Here is a 26607-nt window from a genome sequence, read left to right on the forward strand (position 1 = left end):
AACTTGTATAAGGTCTTATAATGATGAAAGTAGAAAACATTCCTTAAAAATTATCTTTCTGAAACGTAACATTTCGTGAGAAATTAAACAAAATTAATTTCCCTTTTGGAGTTATCAAGTGACACTTTAATTCATTCTTGTTTAATTGGCGTCATGCAAAAACAATCGGTTTTCATTATTATTCTCGTGACTCAGGTGGCCGATTGATCTCAAACTTCTACAGGTTTGTCAATTTATGTATATGGTGGATTACATTAGGTGCTCACACTGCCAGCAACACCGGGTCTGTAATGTTCCTAAATAAAAAAATAAAAATGTTAGTTTCTGATTTTGTGTTTTTTAATTTTTGTTCATTAGGCTGTAAATGAGGCTATCACCGTGACCTTACCCTGGGCAGCCGAACAAATACAGATGGCTATAGAGAGTATATCTGACGTCATCGGAGATTTACTCAAATCACCACTCAAGGCCATTGGAGACATACTCAAGGGAGTTATCAAGTGAGTCTTGAAAGTCAACAGAAGTCAAGTTTCCCCTGTAGTAGAAAAATAAGTTAGAATAATACTCAAATAAAGCAAACAATAATACCAGCCACATCTTACTGAGGTAGAAATTACTGATTCACTGTGCCCTGTAAGTTTTAAAGGCGTTGTACACGCTTGGTAATTGTCAAAGACCAGTGTTCTCACTTGGTGTATCCCATCATAAGCATAAAATAACAAGCCTGTGAAAATTTTAGCTCAATCGGTCATCGAAGTTGCGAGAAAACGATGACAGAAAAAACAACCTTGTTGGACGACTTTGTGTGCTTCAGATAGGAATAAAAGACTTCTAGCTAGAAGTCTTTTATTATTTTAGTGAGAAATTACCTCTTTCTCAAAAACTACGTTACTTCAGAGGGAGTCGTTTTCCACAATGTTGTGTATACTACCAACAGCTCTCCAATGCTCGTTACCAAGTCAGTTTTTAAGTTAATATTTGCTTTGAGTAATTACCAAACGTTTAACCTTCCCTTTAAAACATTACCTTACTTTGTAACGAGAAATGGAGAGCTGTTAATAGTAACAAACATTGTGAGAAACAGCTTCCTCTGAAGTAAGGAAAGAAGCAATTTCTCACTTAAATATTTGAATTTGATTTCGAGACCTCTGAGATTCGGATGTCTCGAAATCACGCATCTGAAAGCACAAAACTTGTGCAAAAAGGGCATTTTTCGACGACCAATAATTGGGCTCAAATTTTCACAGGTTTGTTGTTTATGCATATTTTGAGGTACACCATGTGAGAAGACTGGTCTTTGACATTACCAATAGTGTCCAGTGTAAAGGGTTTTGGTACCTCTAATCGTAAATCACGTTTTTGTCTAAGACATGGATCCCAACTCACTGTGCATAAAGATGTATAAAATAAATCTGTGGATTACAAAAAGTACCCAAACCCTATAAAGCTTTACAATGTGTTGTACCCTGACACCGATGTGTATTTCATCCCTCTGAGTCCTGTGAATAAATTCATAGGTAACAGTCAGGTAGATCTTGTCCCTGAGACCTCCCATTCTGGGGCATTTGTATTAGCAGCAGGTATACCGCAAAAGTTTAACTAAAATATGTTTATGTGTAGCTTTCAGCTTATTGCCCCCGTTACAGTCATGTGAGAAGAAAAACAATTATGTCATTTCTCAACTGACTTGTCTAATCTCTGTTTCCGATCGTCAGTAATATAGATAAATATATTCTAAACTGGAAAAGGGCAAGTTGTTTGGCCAATATGTTGCTTTATTAATAACGTTTTGTCTTCTTTTCAACAGCATAAAAACAGCCGTTGATGCAATATTCGAAGCTAAGAAGCAAGTGGAGGAAGCAAACTTCTTTAAGGAAGGTACGTACGGGAAAGATTAACGATCAGTGCCCAATTTCATAGAGCTGCTTAAAGACAATGGACACCTTTGGTAATTGACAACGGCCAGTCTTCTTACTTGGTGTATCTCAACATCAGAGCAAAATAACAAACCTGCCAAAATTTGAACTCTCGCAACTTCGGCGACGAATTGGGCCCAGTGGAAGATGAGAGTATCAGAAACGTTTGTGAACTCTTGTGTTTCCTTTTGAATTTGACTTGTTTTTTGGTGTGACATTTTCATTAAATAGGTCAAAGACCATACTGGTTTGATCTACCCAAAGTCATTGGCGACATGATCGAAGAATTGGCCATGCATCTTGGAAACATCAAAAGAGATCTTAAAGTGTGGGTTGATGAGGTTCAGAGTGCAGATGATCCCATCAAGAAGTTGACTGGTGGCGCCCTTGACTCGGTAAGATATATTGCAAAGTGCCAAATATTGTGATGTATTATATGTATTTTATTTTAAATTTTTATTTTGTTATTCTTCGGACAACACAATAATTATAAAAAACAAGCAGAGGCCGTCAAGTGAAAGACAAATGTAAAAAAAAAAAAAAAAAATCAAAAAAGATGTGCTCTCCCAGACCTTGCTCGCAAAAAGGGTAAAGTTTATATTATACTACACATAATACATAAATCTAAAATTGTAGTGAGAATTAAACCAAAAGATGGCAAGTAAAAGCAATACACAAACGATTATAATTATAAAAGAACCACCGTACAAAAGCTGAGGCCCCTATTTTTGTCAAATGAAAGCAGAAACGCCAACCAGACGAGATTAATTTGGGGAAAAAAGTAAAATAACAAATAAATGAAATAAAACATTTGTATTTAAATCAATGATTACTGTATACGTAGTCTCCCATATTTGGGATGTTTTATTAAACGTAAAATAATGAAGACTTTTCGCACATAAAAAAACACATTGGGCACACCCTCTTGTGGTCTTTCGTCCAGAGGCGTGGGTACTGGGTCATTGTGGCTGTGTCTCACATGCCAAAGTGGGAGATTTGGCAACCCTTGTGTAACAACCTAACAAATTATCTGAACACGGACATTTGTGCTTGAATTCCAGCTCCATTAAAGAAACACTTAGTAAAAAAATGAACTGTTGAGAAGTGTGAGTGGAGAGGGAATCGGGCTGCTTTTAAACCTGTTGGTTGTACACTTAATTGAGCAAAGTTTGTCAGCATTTTTGAGATTATTCTTTATTTTGGGTGGGAGCAAATGTCTGTAGTTATTAGAACTTAGTTGTTTTTATATTTTTAAATTGAATTGATTTCATGTTCTCAGTGCACCCTGAGGACTCAAGTCCAGTCAGAGATCGAGTCAATCTTGATGGATCTGATGGGACCAATTGAACCAATCAAAGAACTCCTGGCTCCATTCTTTGAGATCTACGACCTCGTCTTTGACACCATCAAGGCAGTCAAAGAGGCTTATCAGACGCTGAAAGTTTCGTAAGTTTGTGTGGTATCAATTTCTTTGTAAAAAGAAAAAACTCGACAATACGCCTCTCTTAAAATTCATGCATGATGTGATTAAATGAAGCTACAGCGCACGTCCACCACTACTTGCAGTTGCTGCACTAATGGCCTCGTTTTTAGGTTAGAATTGCGACATACCCCAATGCATAAATGATGACCGGCTCTACAAAAATGAGTATTAAGGGACATAATAAATAAATTGAGTTACATACACAGCTGAATTTGTTTTACTATAAGCTTTATTTTGGTGTAGGTTTGAACCCTGTGGCATTTTGCCTTCTGGACATTGATATTTGCATATTTTACAACTCAATGAAAGTGCCTTTCATAGATACAGCCCCTTAAACATAGCAAAATTTTAAGGAAATTCACTAAAATTGATACAAAAACCTTTGTTTTTAAAACCCCCAAAAAAGTAAAGAATATTTCTTTAAATAAAATATGGAGGTTCTTTTTATAGAATAGAATCCAATAAACCATGAAAGAAAAAATCATGTTGATGAATTTGTTTTCAGCAATTCCACATTGAACGCCTCTTTGAATGTAGTTAGCATAGCGTCCCTTAATACCATTTGTTTGCAGAGCCGGTCACAAATATTAAAAGAAGCGTATACAGCCCAGTTCATTCCCCCTGCGAATGCGATACAAATATTGACGTCAACAAATCACAACTAATAATTAGCATCAGTTGAAATGTGCTCAACTCCTGCGACATACGCTGCCAGCCATGTGAGATCAAAATTCGCTTCGAAATCTCTTTCGCAGGGAGTATGAACGGGGCTTTGGAGAGCCAAATTTAAACAGTTATATCCCAGCCGATTCACTAGCTCAGTCTAAAAACAGTTTCACTTTAATTGTTTTACAACAGTCATAAAAGTAAAACTTTGTTACATAGTTTTGGACTCTTTTCATTATTTAAAAATTAGTTAATGTCCTGATTTCGACCTTTGATGACAGAGTCTTTCTCGAAGACTAAAGAGAAAGACTCTTCGAGGGATCGAAACATCGAAACATCGAAACATCGAAACCAAATGTGGTTGGTAAGGAGTTTGCAACAGTTAATTCTTTTTCCTGTTTTCATTATTGACTCTTCCTTTTGATTTGGTCGGTACACTTAAACATTGAAATCATCTCGTAGATTAGTTTAACATCCAGCCTTTCACCAAAATGTTGTATTTCTTCAGATACCAGAAGTCCTTAACTCTTGTTATGAAGCTGTTCGGTCCGAAAGCTCACAAGCAGTTTCCGAGGAAGTACCGTTCACCGGGGACCGGAGAGTGCGCCTCGGGTGGGTTCTATCCAACTGACTCAGCCGGACACTACGAGGACCAGGGTGTCGATCTGGAGATGCCTCAAGGAGCAAAGGTGGGTAATTCAGAAGATTTCACATACAACAATAGTAAACACTATTCTCCCCCCTTGTTTAGCCTGCCTCATTCACTTAAAGACACTGGACACCTTTGGTAATTGTCAAAGAACAGTCTTCTCACTTGATTTATCTCAAAACATGCACAAAATAACAATCCTTTGAAAGTTGGAACTCAATTGGTCGTCGAAGTTGCGAGATAATAATGAAAGAAAAAACAACCTTATCACACGAAGTTGTGTGCTTTCAGATGGTTGATTTCTGGACCTAAAAATCTAATTCTCAGGAAACTAAATCGGGGAAAAATTGTTCTTTCTCCAAATTATTACTTTTTCCCCCTTGATAGGCCTATATTCCTTTGTGTTTCAATCTATTTGTGGTCAACCAAGCCCCTTCCCTCCAACCCCCTTTGCCTCCAACCCCCTTTGCCTCTCTATTCATCTTTTACCCTTCTTTTTCTGTGTCTCTCTCCATTTGAGTATTTCCACTTCACTGAATGAATGTCTTTCGAACTATACGTGAATTTAAGATGTGAAATCTTATGCACTTGTTTAGCTTGTTTTCTCTTTTTTTCTTTTTTTTCTTTTTTGCGCCAACAATATTTTTATTCGGGCTAATGTTTCACTATTATCTCCTAAACCGAAGTTCATGTCTATTTTGAAATTGTGTAATTTGTTCTTACTTTTAAATTGTGTACTCTGTGTATACTTTCTTGTAAATCGACCCTTGGTCGCCATGGGCATTTGTTTTCTACGAGTAAACCATTAACAATGAATAAATATACATATTATACTATTCAAATTTCCAAAATCTGTTAAATGCTTTTAAATATCTTCGTCTCTGTTTGATGTGGTTTGTAGTTGGTGGCGCCCTTTTCCGGTTTGATCTACAGGAGCTCCAGTCAGCCAAACCAAGTCATACTTGAAGCGAAGGGAGGTTCATTCCGCAATATTAAGATATTCATTGATAACATTACACCAAATCGTACAATATCAGCAACCCGATATATGAATGTAAGTACCGAGTTTGTTTATATTTTTATTTACTTCAAGAGCTAGCTTTTTTTTAGTATCCGTTTGCTTCAAAGACCAGTGTTCTCACTTGTGTATCTCAACAAATGCATAAAACAACAAACCTATGGAAACTTGAACTCAAGTTGCGAGAGAATAATGGAAGAAAAAAGTTGTGTGCTTTCAGATGTATTCAATTTGAGACCTCATCTGAAATCTCTTTTTTAAAGTTCAAATAGTGACAAGTTACTTCTTTCTCAAGAACTACATTACTTCAGAGAGAGCCGTTTCTCACAATGTTTAAAGTCACCTGGAAATATTTTTTTTTTTCTTTCAAACATAAGAGTATATGTTTTTTTAGTAATTGTTTGATTTATATGTTTTAAAAATATATAAAGTTGTTTGGGGCTGACTCCGCCTACCCCTTTTGTGAGGTCAATCGAGGCAGACTTTGCCTGCAATGCGTATAGTAAACACACTTGCAAAGTACATGTACGTCCAAGTCGTGAGTTGGTGCTTTTCAAAAAGTGTTTTTCTGCATTTAGCAGCAATACACCTGGTCGGCATTGCCGGAAAAAAAAAAAAACTCACGACTTGGTCCGTACATGTACTTTGCATTTGTGTTTACTCTACGCATTACAGGCAAAGTCTGCCTCGATTGACGTCACGAACAGCGCCCTCTCGGGTCGGGGTCTACTCTTAAATTTGTAAATAACATAACAACTGATTTTTTTAAACCTTAGTTAACTGTTTATTCACATTCCACACATCAAAACACATATATTAGTGACAAAAGCTTTATTTTGAAAAAATACCACTTCCAGGTGACTTTAATATTATTAACAGCTCTCCATTGCTCATTAACAAGTAAGTTTGTATGCTAACATTATTTTGAGTGCAATAGTATTGTCCGGGGGTCGATTTCACAAAGAGTTAGGACTCGTCTTATCTCGAGTTAGGATGAGTAGTAACTTGTCCTAACTTAGGATTATTCTTAAGGTATGCATGCTACAGTGTAGGGTTGACACTCGTCCTAAGTCCTAAGATTATAGTCTTAAGTTAGGAAGAGTTTTCTGAAATCGACGGAAGTGTCTTTAAAGGGTTTTGACGTAGATACAAAAAAAATTGCGAAGACATGAATCCCTACTCGCTGTGAATGAGGATCTATGTAATATAATTTAGCTCTAGAAATTTCAGCTTAATTAGTCGTCAATTGTTTTTAGAGAAACAAGTGGAAATAACCGAGCAGCCGATTTCACAAAAATAGTTTGTAACTTGCACCATATCGCAAAGTTATGGCACCTTAATGTTGCGCAGCTGCACCACTTCCTTTGGTTGCATGTGTGGTACTTACTTAATTTTTGAAATGTTCCTATAACTTGAATCGTTAATACTTTGGTGCTTTCCCTAAAACAGGTAATTGCCGGTACTGAGATTGGCAGAGTAGGGAGTGCCACAGCTTGTGCACCACCTAACTACATCCATCTATCAATGAAGAAAAACAAACCAAACCGTCTAGCTTCGATTCTAGACAGTGCTCTTAACGACGACCCGACCGCTGCAGACTTGGCTGCAAAAGAAGGATACGTCGATCCCAGTAACTACCTGGCTAAACGACCACTGGAGATACCGACATGGATACAAGTCTGTGACGATTACAAACTAGTTTGGAAGGTAAAGATTCACATTTTTGTTATGCAAGTCACCCAAAACAAGGCTAAAAGCCACTCTAGTTAAAGGGCTACAAGGAAGAAAACATAGACATGCAGAAACTCAATGGAGCTGAAGGTAGGAATTGACATTCCTCTTAAAAGATGGAAGATCATAGGATGAAGGGAAACATGCACCAGGCAAGGAGTTCCAAAGAGATCCAGTACGACGGAAAAATCTACTGGAGTAGCTCTTCGTTCTACTCTCGGCACAGCCACAGTATAAGGATGAGAACAAGCAGAAAGCCTGGTCTCGCGCTCAAACACCCTGACAGGACATTCAAATAATAATACCCTTTTACTGTTGATGACGTCACAAAAAAACAAGTTTGTTTTCACCAACAAGTCAACGCAGAAGGCCACTTGCATTAGTCCCCACCTTTTGATGAAAGGCTACCATTGGCGTATGAGAGTTGTGCCTTTTTCCATTGTTTTTATATCAAAGATGCACATTCGAAAAATTGTTGACACCAACCACACATTCGAAAATGACAATATTTTTACACCAACCAGCAACCACACATTCGAAAATAAATTAATTTTTGAAACCTACCACACATGTTACACCAACCACACATTCAAAAATCATTAAAAAAAAGATACCCCCTTTTGACACCAACCACACATTCAAAACTAAAAATATTTTTAACACCAACCACACCTTCGAAAATCTAAATATTGTTTGACATCAACCAACACATTTGAAAATCTTGAAAAAAAAAAAGGCACCAACCACACATTCGAAATTAGAAATATTTTTTTACACCAACCACACATTCGAAAATAAAAATATTTTTAACACCAACCACACATTCGAAAATAAAAAAAATTTTTGACACCAACCACACAGTTGAAAATAAAATTATTTTTTGACACCAACCACACATTCGAAAATAAAAGTAATATTGTATCACCCAATATCAATCTTAGAGATATTTTTGAGGCGCAGGGACAATGTAAACAAAACAATAATTTTTTATGTACGTATCCAGTGAAATGAAAGCAAAAAAACAATAAAATTTACATTAATTGACAATGGAAAGCAACCAAACTATGCATAGAAAAAAAAACCATATTGAAAAGGTGAGTTTAGTTTCTGGGCAACTTTGAACTTGTGTATCATTGGAAATAATAGGGAGTTTTGAGGGAGTTCGTTCCAGAGGTAAGATCCAGCGTGTGGGAACGATCCCCCATAAGGAAGAACAAGTGAAAATGAACTTTAGAGGGATGGTAATGAATGAGCATATATTGGTCTCAAGAGCAGAACCCTATAGGCAATAAAAAAAAATAACCAAGGTAACAAGTGTTATAAAATAACTTTGTATTCCTTCAATCACTACGAAATATAGGGCAGAACTGTGAAAGAAGGATCTTTACTGGGACGCAAGAATAAGAAGGGTAAAAAGAAAGACACGACTCCGAAGCGAAAAACACCTCCACCCACCTCAACAAAGAGGCCCGACCGAGCTAAGCAACCTCCCCCGCGGCAATCAGCTCTGAAACAGGCAAATACACCGAGTAAGATATAAAAACCCATTATCCTTGTTCTTTTGGGATCTTACTAATGAACAAGTATTGTTTGGAGCTTTGCATGGTGTGGATTAATATAAAGAAACTATACATGAATAATAAGTTAACTTACAGTTGGCTTCAAGTCGACCTTGCGTGTTGCGTCAACAAAAAACAGTCGGCGACTAACTTTTCAGGATCACACTGCGCCTGAGCTAAGATCGGGAACTTTTCAGTCGGCGATTATTTACGACCCGAGCGTAACTGTGATGATTTTAAGACAATCTGATAAAATTAACAGTTGCAAGAGTAGAACGATTTCAATTTGTAGGACGTGATCCCGACGGTCGGGAACCAATCGCAGGCGCACAATTTCTCAGCTTTTGTGCACGTTGCCGATTGTTTGTTGCGGGCGTTAGAAAATCGTAGGTCGACCTGAGGCCGGCTTAAGGGTACAGCTTTGTGTAAATCTCTTTTCTGTGAGTGGTGGCTCTGAAAAGAGCTGGTGTGCTCTCGACGTTTCCAACAGTATTCTCTGCTCTTCTTCTGCTCGTCCTATTGTGTTCGTTGGAAATGACGTGTGAGTAGTTCACATTGAAATGTATTTGATTGTTCACCACTGTCAGGTAGTCGAAATGACACCAAGGAGTCCCTCGGCCTTCCAGAACCCGAAATGGGCTCTGGATCACCCTTCAAGAACTTCACTCTTCGGAATCTGAAGATAAGCTCCATTCTAGCGTTTGCCCGCAAGCTCAAACTGGAGGATACATCAGACGAACTGCTTAAAGTTGTCAAGACGATAGTCGTAAGTTTAAATAATAACAATAATAGTATTACTAGTTTTATATAGCGCTTATACACACATGAAGGGCGTCTCAAAGCGCTGCCAGCATTATTACCCCTCGATCATTACGAAACGTTACGCTACGTTATGATACGTTATGTTACGTTACGTAACGTTTGAAATGTTGATATGTTACAATTTGTTTTACGTTACGTTACATTACGTTATATTTTGCATTTTACGTTACGTTACATTATGTTACGTTCTGCTACGAGTACGAGATACTTACGCCATGGACCAAGACTGGTATGGAGCACATTGGGCATAATAAGCTCGGGAGGGGACTTAGACGAGTGTGCGTTACAAACAATAATAACTGGAGAAAAAAAATACATTTCTGTTACCGGAACGTAACTACTCCTATAGTCGTCAAAGTATGATACCCTACACAGCCGCATGGACTCCCACCATTGTCAGCATAAGGGAAAATGCTTCCTTACTAAACAAAAATTCCTTTGTTTTTTTTTTAATGTAAGACTCTACAATGTCAAGTCAGTGTAATTCCACCAAGGCAGCATGACTGTCGCCATTATCAAAAACAAAATATGAATTGTTTGTAATAGTTTCTATGATAAAACTTTTTATATTATTACTAGAAACTTGTGAGCGACAAGCCGTGTGTTCTTCCAGAGTCTATGACAAACGATGCTTTAAGGATTGAGCTTCAACAGAGAGGTCTGAGCTCACAAGGAGACAGAAAGATGCTCCTCCAGCGATACAAAGAACCCGAAGATCGTAAATGTTCATTCTCTTTTAACGTCTACCTTTGGATTTTGGAACTGCTCGATTGTTTTAATGTTATGTAAATGTAAATAGCAAAGTTTAATTTCAAAAAGTAAAGCGTTTTTGAGATATCGCCGAAATGATACCCCAGTAGTGGGTCTCCGTTTCAATTCAGTTTTAAACGTTCAAACTTTTCTCTTAAAAAAAGTTTTTTTAAATGCACTAGATCGTATTATCACAATCAGGACAACTAGCTGTTGTTTAAACTTTTTTTTCAAATTTAATTGACTTCAAAATAATTTGAACGGTGGAGAATGGTCAAGTTTATGATAAAAAGCTGATCAAGATCATAATATGAAGGTTTTTTGAAGATGGAAGTTTACATCGGGGGGAAGAACTTTGATTCTGTTTTTACCCATATACACCGATGAGTGTTGCACTGTATGTATTCAATACTTTTCCAAGCTCTGTAAACAAAAATCACAGTCATATCATATATACTCGAACCCACGACCTTTGCAAATCTAGAGTAGTGTCTTACCAACTAGTCAACTGAGATTGCCCAGTAGCTAAGGTCGTGGGCTCGAATCCCACCCGAGTTATCTATGAATGGTTAACGTGAATAATAACAAACACAAAGTTTGTTAGTATTAAAAGACTACTTTTTGTTTTCAATCCGCCAAATAGGTTGTCCTCTACTTCAGTTATCCCTACCTAAGAATGTCTATTGTAAGATTGACGAGAGCTGCCTGGGTGTAGAATGCTGTATGAACATTAAACTCTTCATGGTGTCTCTGGCTTTCAAGGCATTCATGAGATTTGATCCCTGTGAGTTTCAGTTCATCATTGGAGTCAACTCGTGGAACTACACTGTCCAAATCCTGACGGCAGAGTGGGGTAAGTGAGGAGTGACGTCACTGAAGTAGGGCGCCTAGAGATAAAAAAGGATGATGTTCGTTAACGCTGTGCGCATACACAAATCAATGCGATTCCATTGTTGTGTAGTCGGTTTGTTTGTATAGAATTGACATCCTTACAAATTTTCCTTGTCTTTTTTTATGGATTCTCTTTTTTTAATCGAAAACAAATTTCCTCATTGAAAAGCACCAAGACAGTTGCAACTTTGATGAACAAAACAAATGCAGTCGGATTACCTCTAAGATGGCAGCTTGACGACATCAATGTAGAATATTGGAATAGTAGAATATTGGAATAGTAGAATATTGGTAGAATATTGGAATAGTCTTCCCATACATTTTAAGCAACCTTCTACAATCAGTACATTTTCACGAAAACTTAAACACTACTTGCTAGATACTTATCTGTAATGCCATCAAACTCTAATGTTGTTCTTTTTAATCGTTTGCTTTGTTTGGTCTCAGCTGTCAGCTTGTGTATACCTGTGTGTCTGTTTTGTCTCTCAAATAGGGAATACTTTGGTACACTAGTAGTAATCGGCGTCTTACTTCACGAAAGCGAGATGACGTTCTTTTGTTGTTGTTTTTTTTTTTTTCTTTTCATACTGTTGCATTATTTTGTTCTCTGATTTTTATCATTGATATTAGGCAAATTTATGTACAATTTAATCGGCAATAACTCAAGCTGTATTTTCGAACAAACTACAAAAACTGCTACTCAAATGCATATTCCTTATAACCCTATAATTCATGACTTTAATAGTACGAGTCCATTTAATGATGACTCGCCTTTGTGTTGTTTGTAGGCCTACACCTATCGTCTGACCATGTTGTCCCTTGTCTTTGTCTTTGTTTGTGTTCCTTAGTATCATGTTTGTCTGTCAATAGGTAAGAAACAAAAGCATTTTGCTTAACCTTACACCTAAATGTTGTCTTTAAATTACTACTTGTTTATTTTTTTTTTAAGTATTGTGTACCTAATCATACCTCATACTATATTGCTTGTTTTAATTTTGACATAAATGTACGTTATTGTATTATTGTTTTGTATGACAGCATTGAAATAAATGTACTGAATACTGTATATTCCACACTTTTTTAGAAAGACTTGATACTCAACACACCACCTTGTCAACCATAACATGGTGCTATGTACATGAAGAAGGTCTCAAATTCAAACATCTCACAGGAAAATACTGAGTGTGCGTTTAGAAACAACCGTATTAAGCGCCAAATAATACATGATATGTACTATTAGAAAGTTGCTCTCTGATGAGACGAGAGGTCGTAGAAAATGAGCTCGCTGTAAAAAGTGAATTGTGTGATTTTCAGAAATTGTGACTGCAACTCCGGAGACTATTAAATCCCATCTTTACACAATCTGCGCATTATCTAATGGTTTTATTTGCATATTAATTCAGGTAAACAGTGGGAGGTACCAGTGCCCTTTGATGTACCGTTTGTTGATGACATGACACTACATCTTAGGTAAGATCGCTTCTGTAAATAAAATAATAATCATTGATTAAAGGCACTGAAACATATTGGTAATTACTCAAAATAATTATTACCTATTACTTGGTAAAGAGCAATGGAGAGCTGTTGGTAGTAATAACACATTGTCAGAAACGGCTCTCTCTCTGAGGTAATGGTTTTTGAGAAACAGGTAATTTCTCACTCAACTATTTAAATCTGATTAAAGACTTATGGCCTAAATCCTTTGGTGGTATCTGAAAGCACACACACATTGTGCATTCAGGGTTTTTTGTCTTTCATTCTTCTCTTGCAAGTTTGATGACTTTTTGAGTTCACATTTTCATACATTTGTTTTTGTTATGCATATGTTGGGATAAACCAAGTGAAAATACTGGTCTGTGTCAATTACCAAAGATGTGCAGCTTGTATTAAGTTTAAGCATGTTTTTTAAGTTACTTTTTAAGCATTAAACATTAAGTTTTTTAAACTTACTTTAAGCATTCAAGTTGAGAAGCTGTATATTCATTGGATAAAGTGGTATAGTGATTGTAACATCTCATTTGAGTAATGGTAGCTTGGAAATAAGAGTGATCTAAAGGATTAATCAATCTTTAACTGATGGAGAACAATTTATTGGATCTGTCGAGTTGGTCATTGAAAAGCGCTTGTAACCTTTTTTAATAAAGTGCATATGGGTAGAAAGATGTTGTAAAAATAGAATACAATAATCCACGCAAACACGCCTCGAAATTGCAGGGTTTTCCTTTTGCCTCGTCGACTACCACGGTCGGCCATTTATGGGAGTCAAATTTTTGACTCCCATAAAAATGGCCGACCGTGTTAGTTCGCAAAGTAAAAGGAAAACCACGCATTTTTGAGGAAAATCTGTGTGGATCGTTGTATTCTACTTTTAAAACATCTTTCCAACCATATGCATTTTATAACAAACGGTTACAAATGCTTTTTATAAACCAACTCGTCCGATCCAAGGCAACGTGGTCCTTTAAGGCTCAGTTACAGTACAAGTAATTTTCAATGTTAATCAATTTGTAGGTTCGGCATTGAAAAGACAAGAACTCAACTTCTTGCCAGCATGAGTGTGGGTTTCTGCCCTAAGAGTGGGGACGCAGAGTGCCTGGAATTCCTTCATGTACTTCAAGATTCCGCTGTACCACTTCCCACCTGCAATCCTGATGGAACATTCACTTGGCCAGAAAGTAGGTCATTTTAAATCCAGTGCCCATTTACATAAGGTTGCTCAACACAAAACAACAAGTAGCTGAGCACAACAATTATGCTAAGTGGAATAAGGTTACCTGCTAAAATACCATGCCATGTGTACAATATGCGACTGGTATCCTGCTTGTTTTTGCATAATATTGTTAAGCATCATTGTCTGCTTAAGCAGCTCTGGGCAAAACACTCTAGGAAGTTTGGCGTAGTGGTGTAAACCCTGATTGGACGAGTTAGTTCGCAAAGTAAAATGAAAACCATTCAATTTAGAGGGGGAAAAGTGTTGATTGTTATATTATTCTACTTTCAAAACATTTTAACCATGCATTTTATAGCAAACGGTTTCAGCCGTTTTTCATAAAACAACTCACCCCAGCCAAGGCAACATGTCCCTTTAAAACAGCTCGCGTTCCTCACTAAAATGACCATCTTCCTCTCTCGTGAGTGTAACCCACCGAATTGACTTTCTTACCCCATTGTTTTCCCCATACGCTTCATTTGATACAAAAATCAATCCATTTCAACATTCAATGCTTTACTATAAATCACACGTGTTGAAGGTGCAGTTTGAACAAGCCCTGAGCAACTTTCCCCAGTGGAGAATGCCCATTTCGCAATACTTTGGGATTAACAACTTTTTTTCCAAAAAATAACATCACAATTAGGCCAAAACTGCAAATTATTCGTAATCCTCTTTTGTCTCACCTGAGTAATATGCCTGTGGGGGATTTTCACAGAACTCGGGAAAGTACTGAACATACAGTGCTAAAAACACACATCGGTGTACGTACACCAAAATGAATATTCTGTATTCCCGATGCAAGTTTAACATCTATTCAATCGTCTTTTAGTTGACGTCAAGGAGTATTTCAGTCGTGGCAGGCTGAAGATGTTGATCCAAGAGACAGGCGAGGAGCTTCTCCGGGCAGGGCTAGATGCAGCGATTGAGTATGTCCTGGAGGAACTTGGCATTGATAAAGTAGGTATCATTGTTTTAAAGGCAGTGGACACTATTGGTAATTACTCAAAATAATTATCAGCATAAAACCTCACTTGGTAACGAGTAATGGGGAGAGGTTGATAGTGTAAAATATTGTGAGAAACGGGTCCCTCTGAAGTGACGTAGTTTTCAAGAAAGAAGTAATTTTCCACGAATTTGATTTCGAGACCTCAAGTTTAGAATTTGTGGTCTCGAAATCAAGCATCTGAAAGCACACAACTTCGTGGGACAAGGGTGTTTTTTATTTCATTCATATCTCGCAACTTCGACGACCAATTGAGCTCAAATTTTCACAGGTTTGTTATTTTATGCATATGTTTAGATACACCAAGTGAGAAGACTGGTCTTTGACATTTACCAATAGTGTCCATTGTCTTTAAAGATACTGGACACTATTGGTAATTGTCTTCTCACTTGGTGTATCTCAACATATGCATAAAATTTGAGATCTGTTGAAATTTGAACTCAAATAGTCGTCGAAGTTGTGAAGGAATATTGAAAGAAAAACACCGCTTTCGCTCAACTTGTATGCTTTCAGATGCTTGAATTCGAGACCTCAGCTGATCGTATCGAATAGTGAGAAATTACTTCTTTCTCAAAAACTGTGTTACTTCAGTGGGAGCCATGTGTCACAATGTTTTATACTATCAACCATTGCTCGTTACCAAATAAGTTTTTATGCTAACAATTGTTTTGAGTAATTACCAGTTAGCCCAGTGCCTTTAAGGGGATCGGGCAAGTTGGTCTGTGAAAAGAGTTTGTTGTGAAATGCATAATTGGTTAGATCGATGTCTTAAAAGTAAAATATAGTGATCCACACAAATATGTTTCGAAATTGAATGGTTTTCCTTATACGTCGTGAACCAACACGGCACGCCAGTTTGTGGACGAGTCAAAATTGTTGACTCAACAAAGTGTTCAACCGTCTTTTAGTAAAAGGAAAACCACGCAATTTCGGGGCTTATTTGAAAACGTTGCTCTTAAATTTTCACCATTTCTAAAATGTGATTTCGAGACCTCGGAACTAGATTTTACGTTCTCGAAATCAAGCATCTGAAAGCACACAACTTCGTGTGACAAGGGGTATTTTCTTCCATTGTTATATCGCAACCTCGACGACCAATCGAGTGCATATGTTGAGGTACACCAAGTGAGACCACTGGTCTTTGACAATTACCAAAAGTGATGAGTGCCTTTAATATACGCAGTTATCTACACTGATGCAAAAACATTTGGGGGGTGTGCTATAACAAAAACACAAAACTTGCAATGACTGATGACACGCATTAGTTCCGTCTCCCATCTCCCATTTGTCTATTAACAGGAACTTCTGGATGGAAAAGAACCTTGTCCAACACCAGCCAGTTTGAGCGACTCTCAACTCATTGGTGCACTTGAAGGCAGGGATCTTGAAACAACAGGAAATAGAACCGAGAAAGAAGTCCGACTCTCAGATGATGAAAGAAGTAGGTTTGAAAAAGGTGCAACCGTTCACAAGAGGGTCAATCGCTCTTATGGTTATTTGGAAAAATGCTAAAGCCAAAAGTCCTTTATCACGCTGTCACCAACTTGTTCATGTTCCTGATGCCAATAACAGTAACGAATGCTAATATTCAATGCGCATGGCACCAGACTATTATTTCGTCCAGCCTCAGTTTGGTAACAACGAGTTGGAATGGAGTAAAAATCAAGTTGACCACACCGTGATAAAGGTCTATGCCACGTTGGGCCTTGCCATGGATGGAATGTGTTTTATAAGAATAATTCATTTTTAAAGTTCACTTAGTGGAGGTAACTGATTGCCAAATTACTTTTTGTTTGAATTAAACATTTCTCTCCATGCAGGTTGTTCAATATTTACACTACCAGCATTCTCCGAGAAGGTTGCAGAGATTGCTTACTGCTCACTCAGTGAGAGCTGTCTCCGTCTTGATTGCTGTCTTGAACTGAACATCAAAAGGTTGAAGTTCCGCCGCTCCTTCAACGCATTCATTGATGTCAATGCTTGCGATTTCACGATTACAATTGCCTTTCAGCATTTGCGCTACTCTAAGTTGCTGCTGAGTTACGACTGGGGTGAGTGTTTACTGAGTATGCACGGCCCATTTTCATCGAGCTTCTTTTAAGCAGAAAAAGTAGGCCGTGTCCGAAACGACGACTTCGGCCACAGCTACGTCTAGATCAGCGCGTCTATCAGTGTTGAAGAATAGGCAGACGCGCGCGATCTAGCCGTAGCTGTAGCCGAAGTCGCCGTTTCGGACACGGCCGTAGCTATTTTAAGAGAATTAACAAAATAAACGCTCACCAGAATAAAGTTAACAGCCCAACTACCATGTACCGAATTAAGCGGAACACTAAGCAATATTTCCTGCTTAAGCGGCTCCATGAAATTGGGCCCAGCTATAGAGGAAATGTTTAGAATTGGAACAAGTGCATCTATCACTTTTAATCGAGTGAAGGATAGCATACATTTTGCATTTTGTGCTTAGTGGACGGATACATTCATTGTCAACTTCAAAAGATGGTGGTAGAGTACAAGAACAGTATAAGAGAAGGCAGGAATAGAGAGACTGGATGTACACTGGGCTAACCAGGGGGGATAGAATAGAACATAAGAGTGAGGATGATGGTGGTGGGAGGTCATTAGAAAACCATGTATTTATTTAAGTACTAGAGACCCAGTCTGGACACTGGTGTTTCGGGTGGACATTGTATTATTTGGGATGGGTTGTAAGCAAAAAAAAAGGATGTACGAGGCGCAACAAAATACAAGCTCACATTTTGTTGTTGTTTTTTCTTTTCTTTTTTGCAATATTTGTTCCTGCCTTTTGTGATTTATGATATTTGGGTGCTTTTGAAACTTGTGCGAGCAAAGTAATTTCTTCTTTTTTGAAAATTGATCAAGTTTCTAATGTCCTTTGTCTTGTGGATTCTTTCAGGCGATGTGAAGCAACAGAGGATCGGACCATTTACGCTGAGTTACACAATCGATAAACTGGATGATGAGAAGCAGTTCCAGATTGACTTCGGAGCATCGGTTTGCCCCAACAACGGGGATGACTGCATCTTTGACATTGACATCATTCAGGACTACAGAGTGCCGATTCCGTTCTGCAATTCTAACTTTTCACTGTCTCTACCAGGTATGAACTTAACTTTAATCATGGCATTATTGACATGGGTTCCCTACTTAAACAACATTTGTAACTTGTTTAAGGAGTTAAGAAACAGAGTTTTGGGCGAAATAATGAAACAGTATTAAATCCTCATAAACTAGTAATCAACCTTATGCACATGACGTCATTTCAGTGGGGCCCCCTCACCTACAGGTCAAAAGGAGGTTGTTCATTGGCCAATCCTGTGTGCCTCGCGTACAAATCTGTGCGTTTCGATTGTTTCGACACCGTTTTTCCACTAAAATGGCCGCTGGATGACGTCAATGCATAAGGTCTATTGGATGAAGAAAACATAAATTGCTATGAATCTAAAATGTTCAAATAGAATAACAACCGTTTCATTACTCGTTACCAAGTCAGTTTTTATGCTAACAATTATTTTGAGTAGTTACTAATAGTGTCCACTGCCTGTACTTTTTGACAATTGTCATGTGTTTATACTTATTTTACTGATATATTAATTTTGATACACAGGGAAGAATAGCCTGACTGATTTTATCACTCAAGTTGGTCAAAATGCCGGTCAGCAAGCCATAAACATTCTTCTACAGTTTATTGGTCTAAGAGATAAGATTGATGATGGACCATGTGCCTCCACGACTCAGGATGGTATGAACAAATAATCAAGTTGTCCATTAAAGGGTGGTTTTAAAAACACAGTGTACAAACTTTCTGTACTTAAGTTCATATTTCAGTTACTTGTTTCTTCAATTTTCTCGCAGTTTTTTCGCAGTGTCCTTTTTGTAGTGGGAAACATTACAACACACGCCTCTCTTAATATCCATGCATGACTTAACCATTCTAACCCAAAACGTGGCCGGTGGCGTGTCGTGCGCCGATGGCCTCGTTTTGGGTTCGAATTATGACATCATGCATGAACATTAAAGGAACACGTTGCCTTTTAAGGTCGAGTTGGTCTTTGAAAAGCGTTTGTAACCGTTTGTCATAAAATGCATACGATTAGAAAGATATTTTAAAAGTAGAATAATAATGATCCACACAAGTATCACTCGAAATTGCGTGGTTTTCCTTTAACCTCGTGGACTAACACGGTCGGCCATTTATGGGAGTCAAATTTTTGAATCCCATAAATGGCCGACCGTGTTAGTTTGCAAAGTATAAGGAAAACCACGCAATTTCGAGGCAAGTGTGTGCGGATCATTGTATTCTACTTTCAAATCATCTTTCTAACCATAATTGTTATGCATTTTATAACAAACGGTTACAAACGCTCTTCAAAGACCAAGTCGACCGATCAAAGGCAACGTGTTCCTTTAAGAGAGGCGTTTAGTAGTTGTTTCATATTTTGTAAGCTTCTCTCTGTTTTCAATGAACAATTTGTTTTTGCAGTACGAACAAATACACGTACAACCTGATTTAATAAAATAAGTGAAACAAAAAACAAAATTGTTCTGATAAAATATCTTCAAAGCAGTCTTCTTCGTTTCTGTATTTCAGTGTGCACTGACGTCACTCTCCCTCGTCTTCCAAGCACATTGACCTGTGACCTTTACGATCGCTGCCTTGGTGTGCGATGCTGTGTTGATCTGGATCTTCAAATCACTGTGTTATCAAGTACTGTATGGCTGGAACTTGATCCATGCGAGTTTGCACTATCCATGGGCTTTGGAAAGTGGTCGATAACCTTCACCATATTTGACTACCATTGGGGTGAGTATTTTGTAGCTAAGGCATTGTTATTAAAACCAGATCAGGTGTTTTCTTAAGGAGTCAGGAGTGTCGCCTCCAGACTTGCTCGGGAAAAAAATATATATATATTTTTTTTTCCCTGTTACTATAATCCTATTTGCAATTACATGAATGTTATTGTTCTTTATGAAATGGCCGAATAAATAATAATAATAACAATAATAACACCATCTCGAAACTAAGATGAATTGGGGAAAGTGTATCTTCCGTTTATTATTATTATTATCAGGCACCCAAGAGGAACTAAAGATCGGCAAGGCCTTAACCTTGATCTACACCATCAACAAATTGACCGAAGACAAGGTATTTGTCTTGGACCTCGCGCTGTCTCTTTGTCTTCCCGATTCTGATTGCGGTACAGCGCCCTCTATTGACATCTTGAAAGGAACACGGGTACCGATTCCATTTTGCAATGAGAACGCAACATTTGCTCTTCCAGGTATGTACGAAATATATTATGTAAAGATATGAAAATGTTTGTGAAGATTTGAGAAGAGTTTTAGAATGGTCTCAACTATACTCTAGATCTTGGACGGAACAGTAATATATAATGTAGCCTATTAGCGTGTTCGCTCGTCCCCAGCGCCTTGCTTTAACCAAAGGCGCTGGGATGGGCAAACGTATCATGCACTGTCATTGGTCTAATAATGCGCAGTCCAATCATGCATCACACTCACACTGCGCCATATTTCTATGCACTGTACGCATGACGTACTTCCTGAACAAGAATCTGTTCAAGCGATTAGCCCAACCCAGCGGTCCTGGATAGATAGACTGGCCGCTGGTGCCGAGCGAAATTAGCTTGTACAATACTAGGCTGTGTAGTCGTTCTCGTCTGGTCCCCTGTCTGTATCCGCACGAGTGATTCCATTGGATACAAAGATTCCGTTGGATAAACGTGCAGTGACGTATAGCTTTCTATATCTGGAGTTTGATTGGTGTCACGTTTTGCAGCTGCACTTTCGGTCGTCTGCATATGAATGTAAGTGAAAGGTGAAGATGGACAAGGATTGACCTAGGTTAGAGAGGCCACTCTCTGGCGTAATTTACGAGCCTCGAAGCGTGACGTCAGATGCTCATGGTAGATCAAATTAAGCATGTAGCTGTACATTAAATAATGAACTCTCACCCAGAATCAGGTTTGTTGGGCTTTCGGTTTGAAAGGCCGCGCAGAAAAGAGCAATTTGATTTGAATTTTTTATTATTTTTACTAAATACAAATTATAAGTGTAAAATAATAGTTAGCTGGTATATGTGATGTCTAACTAGGAAATAAAGAATATATTAAAAGCAACTTAGAGCAATTCTGTAATAAATCGATTGAAAACTCAGCCAATAAAGGCCAATACAGTTTTTCTGTTCTCCATAATTTGAGGCCTATATTGCAGTTCTCAAAGTACACACTGAGCTAAAAGCCAATTTCGATGACGACCGAGATATTACCAACAGAACATTGACTTCCACACAGTGTATGCAAATCAGTGTCTACCCATCATTAAACAGACCAACAATAGATACGCAGTGTCAACAAAATCTGACTCTGATAATTGCTATAGAACCTTTGTAGGTCTCTGTTACTTTAGAAAGCTAAATTGACTTTTACTGAATAACAGACCTAATGGAAAATTGATTAATCCACGGACTAATTTCCTCTAGTGACGTGCTTGTTTACAAACTTCCTGAATAGGGCCCTATTTCATAGAGCTGCTTAAACGCACAAAGTAACTATAAGCACAATAAAAAAAAAAGGCTTACCAGAACAAGCTAGGTTACCAGCTAAAATACCACGTGCACAACTACGATTTGTGTCTGGAATCCTGCTCATTTTTGCTTAGCAGAAAATTGTTAAGCAAACTTTTCTGCTTAAGCAGCTCGGTAAAATTGTGTGAGGCCAATCATCAGTCTGAAGGTTGCCTAATAGCGAGACCCTTGTAAATTTGAAACCTCTGTGATATGTTTACTCGCTATTATAACAGTTTGAGAGGCTGAAACTCCAACTTAGTCAAACGTGAGCTGAACTACTGGAGACGACAGGCAATTGCGGTGCCTTTGTAAGACACAATTTGTCTCAGAACTCATCTACTAGAGACGACAGGCAAGCTGTGCCTTCGTAACACAAAACATTTTGTTAGCATATTATGCATTTATTGAAAATTGATGGCAAAATTACTATGTCTATTTTGACCATGAACTCCACAACAGCAGTACCTTTGGGTCTGTCTCCAGTCCTCATCGCACTCCGCACTTGTTTCATCGCCATCATTGCAATGCTGATTATATGTGGGAATATTCTTGTAATTGCCGTGACTCGCCGTGTAACCAACTTAGCTGATAGCACCAAGGTTCTAATGACGTCACTGGCTGTACATGATCTCTTAGTCGGCGTTTCAGCAGTACTCTGCTCAGTGGCATCTGCTCTTGATAGATGGCCTTTTGGTGAAGCTGGCTGCTATTTCAATGCCATTTTTATGACAGTTGCGATCTCCATGTCTATACTCTCGGTTACTTGTCTGAATATTGAACGCTACATAGCTGTCACCCGACCATATAAATTTCCGTTATGGTGTACAAGACGTCGTGCAATAACACTTGTAGTCATGGCATCAATAGCTTGCTTGTCTTGTGCACCTTTACCATTGATATTCGCAATATCGCCAGATTACTTTGAAGGTTCGTTGCTTTGCTTTTACAGTAACACCTCGATATATCTCAATCTTGTCTTTCTTCTTTCTTGCAATGTGTTCCCAACGATATTGATGTCCTGCATTTATTACCACTTGATAAAAATCAGTCGCGATCATGAGCAGCGGCTGAATCGAAACGGCAACAATGAGGCAAACAACAATCATGACAACAAAGCTCTTAAGACATTCCTTGTTGTTACGTTGACATTTGCTGGTTGTTTCTTTCCATTTTCGCTTGTCAGGGTAGTGGAGTGTTTGACAAGTGAACTTAGTCCAAAATGGCTTGAGTTCTTATCAGCGTGGCTGGGTACAAGTAACAGTATGTTCAATGTGTGGATTTACTGTCTGTTCAATTCATCATTTCGTGAAATGGCAAAGACGATTATCTCAAAGCGGTTTTCATGTTGTAACCGGTCAGTGGCACCTGCCGTTGCCTAACCACAGTGACAATAACTTCGACCCATCCAGGACCCAGACTCAAGCCACGACGCCCAAATTTAAGTTGGTCAAATATTCAGGGCAAAAGAATGACAACAGGTGACTAGTTGCGCACACAGTGATGACACTAACGTCCGGCAAATGTTTCTGGTAACTATGGGCCCATAGAGCAAGATCCCATCCACCATCCAACCTCTGGTAAAATACCTTATGACGTCATCCAGCCGCCATCTTAGAAGTAAAACGTTGATGAAAAACAATGGAACACACACAGATGTGTATGCTTGGCGCACATTGGACAATGAGCCTATGACAATGTGCCTATTTCTGACCTCTAGGCGAGGGCGAGCAAGATCCATCCACCATCCAACATCTGGTAAAATACCTTATGACGTCATCCAGCCGCCATCTTAGAAGTAAAACGTTAATGAAAACAATGGAACACACACATATGTGTATGCTTTGCGCACAAGATTGGACAATGAATAGCTTACTTTTGACCTCTAGGCGAGGGCGCCGCCCTACTCAAAATGACGTCATATTGACCATCCTCTGCGGGAAGCTAGACGCTTGAACTGGCATGGTTCCAGTCAGATGCCGGTGTTCCAGGGAATTCTGTCCGCTTGAGATTCGATCCCCCTCGTGGGAAATCAACGTGGGCTGAAAGAGGATGATTCAAAAGAGGGCGCCAATCGAAAGTAATTTGTGCACAGTTTGCCTCATCGGGGGACCGAATCTCCTTGAGACAGATCTTCTGACGGGTTTTGACACATGTTTGAGCTACTCTTGCATCCCCGCCTGAGACTCTACTCATCTTCATGATGCAGACACTAATATCGCCCAGTATTATAAGCTGACGCTATACAGCGCCTTTTTAGATGTTGCAAGCTCTAGGGTGTGTCCAAACCAGTTCAAAAATCAAACTCAAAGGTGGCAAAAAAAAAAAAAAAAAACTGTAGACGAAACAAGTGGGTTTTATTATTCAAAAGGATTAGAAGCACAATTTCAGCAAACAATAATTACCAGACGAACATAGTTAAAGATGCTGTCAGATTTTTTGCCCCAAACATTAAAAATAGATTTTTTTTTAGTGAATGGTATTTCAAAGAGCATCACCCGCTGTGACAAAAAAAGTTTAACTTTTACTTTCAATTGCCAGTAACCATAACAAAAATTTAAAACGTTTCTTATGAAACATATAAGAATTGGTCACGTGATATTATATTGTCGGGATCCGTACAAAAATAAATTTTGAGTACTTTATTTCACTGCTACTATTAATTGGTGGACTTTTTCGAGCAATGGTTCAAATGAAAGCTTGTAACTTTCTCGACCCCCATCAAAATACCTATTGAATTTCAAATCAAAATGTTTGGGTCAAATCAGCCAAAAATCTGACATAGCATCTATAAGTGCACTCACTACCTGATGTTATTTTGTAGATTAGTTTTATACAGTCACTAAAAACCATCTGAAAACATGTTTATTAGTTCTGTATAATCACTATGAGTACATATTGTTTCATATGTCGTGTTTCTCCACCACATCGTAGGGTATACTTGGGGAAGATAGGACACGGGGTAAGATGTAAACAAACAATGTCATTTCTGGCAAACCCATCCTATGCATAACAGGGTCGTCCATATCTGGTCTGCATATGTGGTGACCCTTTGTCGTTTCCTTTTTCTATACCGTTAGCGGCAGCAAACATAATGACGTGTCCGTTGTATAATTTGCACGCGTCAGGGGCCAATTTCATAGAGCTGCTTAAGCGATAATTTGCTTAAGCTTGAAAATAGCTTGTTTAATTAACACATTTACTGCCCAAAATGCCATGCCATAAACATAGCTTGTGACTGGTATTAAGCTGTTGTTTACTTAGCATAACAAGTCTTCGCCGGTAATCTGATTTTATTAAGCAATGATTTTTTTGCTTAAGCAGCTCTATGAAATTGGACCCAGGTTATAAGTGCGGGTTAAAATTATCCATTTGTTATTTTTGAAAGACTTTCATGATACAGTGTCATCAGTGTCGGCTGAAAGCAACACAGACCAACTGAATGCAGAACTGTTTTATATCAAGGTGCTTCTTGTGATCTGTCCCATTTTACCCCAGGCGGTTAATTTACGGGGTAAAATAGCCCAATTTGTCACCAGGTTATTGTGAAGTATGAACGGTTGGGGTAATTTGGGACAATTTTCATTGTCAAAAAAAACAATGTTAGAATGGCTATTTTCACAAATTCTTAAAACTGTAAACTAAATTGTTAACATTAAATTTTGGATCAAAACCAATTTTGATTCACTAACTCGTCGCACTAAAGACTGACGGTTCTGGTACTGGTCAAACATTTGTTTTGTCCCATCTTGCCCCGATGTGACCCTAATTAATTAACCCAAACAGATATTTAATATGCCAATCAAATTTAACAATTCACTTACCCGTCATTTCAAATGCGTGCGTCCTATCTTGCCCCAAATGGTGGGGGGAAACGGGATACTAAATTAAATTGTTTAATACTATCTAACAACTGTCAAAAACCATTGAAATTTCATTTAAAGGTGAAAGTAATAACAACCTTTAGTATCGGTTAGCCCATAAGACAAATTATGGTACATTTTAATTGTAATAATAATTTTTTAAAAAAGTGTATGTGTCCCATCTTCCCCCACTGTTCCCACACTATGAAAAGCGCGTCCTCGTTCGTGCAGTGATTATATTCCCTTTTCGGGAAAGATAAGGTGAGATGTTTCTTCACGTTGTTCTACCATTGTTGCTATTTTCAGTTTCAGGTTAAAGCCATTGGGACATTTTCGGTAAACAGCATTGTCCAAGGCCTACACTTCATGTATCACAACTTCTATATCGAATAACAAACCTGTGAAAATTTTGGCTCAATCGGTCATCGGAGTCGGGAGAAAATAACGGGAAAACCCGACCCTGTTTTCCGCACGTTTCGCCGTGTCATGACATGTGTTTAAAATAAATCCGTCATTCTCGATATCGGGAATTGATATTGTTTTAATGTTTTCTCAAAAAGTAAAGCATTTCATGGAATAATATTTCAAGAGAAGTCTTTCACCATTACCTTCTGTTAACCCTGTAAGTAATTTGTAAATCTGTGAACTTTTATTTTTTTTCTCTACTGAAAGTGTCCAATGGCTTTAAAAAATACAATAACCCGAAAATAGGTTTTGTTTACAATTGAATTGTGCTCTTATTTTGTGTGTTGGTATTGCTTTGTTGTTGTGTTTCTGGCGGGGTGGGGTAGAGGTGGGGCAATATTTGAGTTTAAAAAAGTATGTGCAATCCGATGTAATGATTTCCATACTGGAATGACAAAGAAAATATTGAATTTGTTTAATTGCAATTTATACGCATGAATGTCTTAAATTCTAAGGCCTAAGATCAGATCTGCATTT

General features: G+C 38.1%; 1 protein-coding gene across 1 annotated transcript in view; it reads left to right on the plus strand.

Annotated features, from left to right (window-relative positions):
* Window positions 1–26607, plus strand: part of LOC117298838 — a 137745-nt gene that overhangs the window by 27496 nt on the left and 83642 nt on the right. Inside the window, exons 21-40 of the mRNA XM_033782183.1 lie at window positions 358–500; window positions 1808–1878; window positions 2148–2311; window positions 3196–3362; window positions 4574–4754; window positions 5616–5768; window positions 7182–7439; window positions 8824–8992; window positions 9610–9788; window positions 10424–10562; window positions 11238–11447; window positions 12889–12955; window positions 13997–14160; window positions 15028–15155; window positions 16501–16642; window positions 17022–17252; window positions 18116–18319; window positions 18827–18961; window positions 19811–20023; window positions 20292–20501. Coding sequence (XP_033638074.1) covers window positions 358–500; window positions 1808–1878; window positions 2148–2311; window positions 3196–3362; window positions 4574–4754; window positions 5616–5768; window positions 7182–7439; window positions 8824–8992; window positions 9610–9788; window positions 10424–10562; window positions 11238–11447; window positions 12889–12955; window positions 13997–14160; window positions 15028–15155; window positions 16501–16642; window positions 17022–17252; window positions 18116–18319; window positions 18827–18961; window positions 19811–20023; window positions 20292–20501 — 3328 coding nt within the window. The remainder of the gene's footprint in view (window positions 1–357; window positions 501–1807; window positions 1879–2147; window positions 2312–3195; window positions 3363–4573; window positions 4755–5615; window positions 5769–7181; window positions 7440–8823; window positions 8993–9609; window positions 9789–10423; window positions 10563–11237; window positions 11448–12888; window positions 12956–13996; window positions 14161–15027; window positions 15156–16500; window positions 16643–17021; window positions 17253–18115; window positions 18320–18826; window positions 18962–19810; window positions 20024–20291; window positions 20502–26607) is intronic.

This window comes from Asterias rubens, chromosome 13, assembly GCF_902459465.1.
Source record: "Asterias rubens chromosome 13, eAstRub1.3, whole genome shotgun sequence".
NCBI classification, from domain to species: domain Eukaryota; kingdom Metazoa; phylum Echinodermata; class Asteroidea; order Forcipulatida; family Asteriidae; genus Asterias; species Asterias rubens.